Below are 1,549 nucleotides of genomic sequence, written 5' to 3'. Positions count from 1 at the left end.
ACACAAACTGTAGTTCTTCCCACTTTCCAGCAGCCTCTAAGGAATTTTTCAGAATCAGATGGCAGCTAAGCTGTTGGTGGTTTCCCAGTTCTACTAAGTCATTGTATAAACTAAACGCTTCAGAGTGCCTCTTATGCTTACAGAGCCCTTCTATGACTGTGTTGCAGGTTTCAATATCTACCATTTGACTCTTTTCCAGACAAAACAGAACAAGTGTGTGCGCATCAACAAGTTTTCTGTTCTCGCATAGGAAATCAAGTAATTCGTCCAACTTAACCAAATACCCGTCATCATAAAGCAACCTAACAATCAGAAACGCCTTCTCCTTCTGTGCACTGCTAAAAAGCAATCTGACAGCATGCGTTGAAAGATCAATGTTCTGTCGTATTTGTTTTTCCAACATTAGCGTTACCAAGCCGAAGGACTCGTTAGCAAATTTCCTTTTCACAAGTTCTGCAAGTACAGAATGGAAAGTGGTTGCAACCGGAAGATAAGAGCTCCTTAGCATCCTTTGCAGGGTATCGTGAGCAAGAAGAGCTTCACCTATCTTCAATAACCCATCAATCAATAACTCGTAGGTTTCAAGATCAGGTACAAATTCCCGCCTCAGCATGAGAACCAACAGCTCGTAAGCAGCCTTGAATTTACTTTCTCTGCAGTGACCCATGATCAAAGTCCTGTAAGAGGGTGGATCTTGCGCTCCTCGTTTCATCAGCTGTCTGAAAACTTTCTCAGCTTGTTTCGTTTTTCCATTGGCACATAAGTATTCGAACATCGGGTTATAAGCAGCAGCAAGAGGCAGGCATCCATCCTTGCCTAACAGTACTTCCTTCTCAAATAACTCAGTGAACAACCTCTCGGCTCTGTCAAATTCATTTCTCAGGCACAAAGTACGGATCAAAACACTATATGAAGCTGAATCAGGATGCAACTTGATATCCACCATTTCGTGGAACACCTTCATAGCTGCATCCAGATGTCCAGCATCGCAGTGAACTTTGATCAGAATATTAAAAGTGCAGGCATCTGGAGTGAAAGTGGTAAATGGATCATCCCCTCCATTCAAGATATCTTTGATTTCATCATACCTCTGAGCCTCCGAGAGCCCCTTGATCAGAGTATTGTAAGTAACAGCATTGGGTTTCAGCCCTCTACACAGCATTTGACGAAACACAAGCAATGCTTCATCAATATCCTGCTTCATACAATACCCTCGCAGCAGGGTAGTGTAACTAACAATGTTGGGATGCACGTCCGTAGCTTTCTTCATCATTCCATTCAAAACATTATGCGCAATCTTGACCTTGCCGGCTCTGCATAACCCATCGATGATGGTGTTATATGTAACAACATCAGGATCGCAATGATACGGCTCCATTTCCTTAAAAACCCGAAAGGCTTCGTCCACCATGGAATTCTTACAGAAGCCATTAATCAATATGTTGAAAGTAAAAGAGTCTGGGGTGACCCCGTAGGTACGACGCATTTCGTCGAACAAGTCATGGGCCATAGCAGTTCTGCCACGCTTAAGCAAAATAGAGAGAAGACT

The 1,549-nt window shown here is 43.1% G+C and overlaps 1 protein-coding gene across 1 annotated transcript; it reads right to left on the bottom strand.

Moving 5' to 3' along the window:
- Positions 1-4: 4 nt before the first annotated feature.
- LOC104774281 (pentatricopeptide repeat-containing protein At1g02060, chloroplastic) lies at positions 5-1,543 on the bottom strand (the record flags this gene model as incomplete). Its single annotated transcript, XM_010498922.1, has 1 exon — positions 5-1,543. A coding segment is annotated over one exon (1,539 nt), but the record flags the coding sequence as incomplete, so codon positions are not given.
- Positions 1,544-1,549: the final 6 nt, after the last annotated feature.

The sequence above is a fragment of the Camelina sativa genome, unplaced genomic scaffold (assembly GCF_000633955.1).
Source record: "Camelina sativa cultivar DH55 unplaced genomic scaffold, Cs unpScaffold02251, whole genome shotgun sequence".
In the NCBI taxonomy this organism is placed as follows: Eukaryota; Viridiplantae; Streptophyta; class Magnoliopsida; order Brassicales; family Brassicaceae; genus Camelina; species Camelina sativa.
Note: the sequence above shows the minus strand (reverse complement) of the source record. Positions and strands in the feature narration are given on the sequence as shown.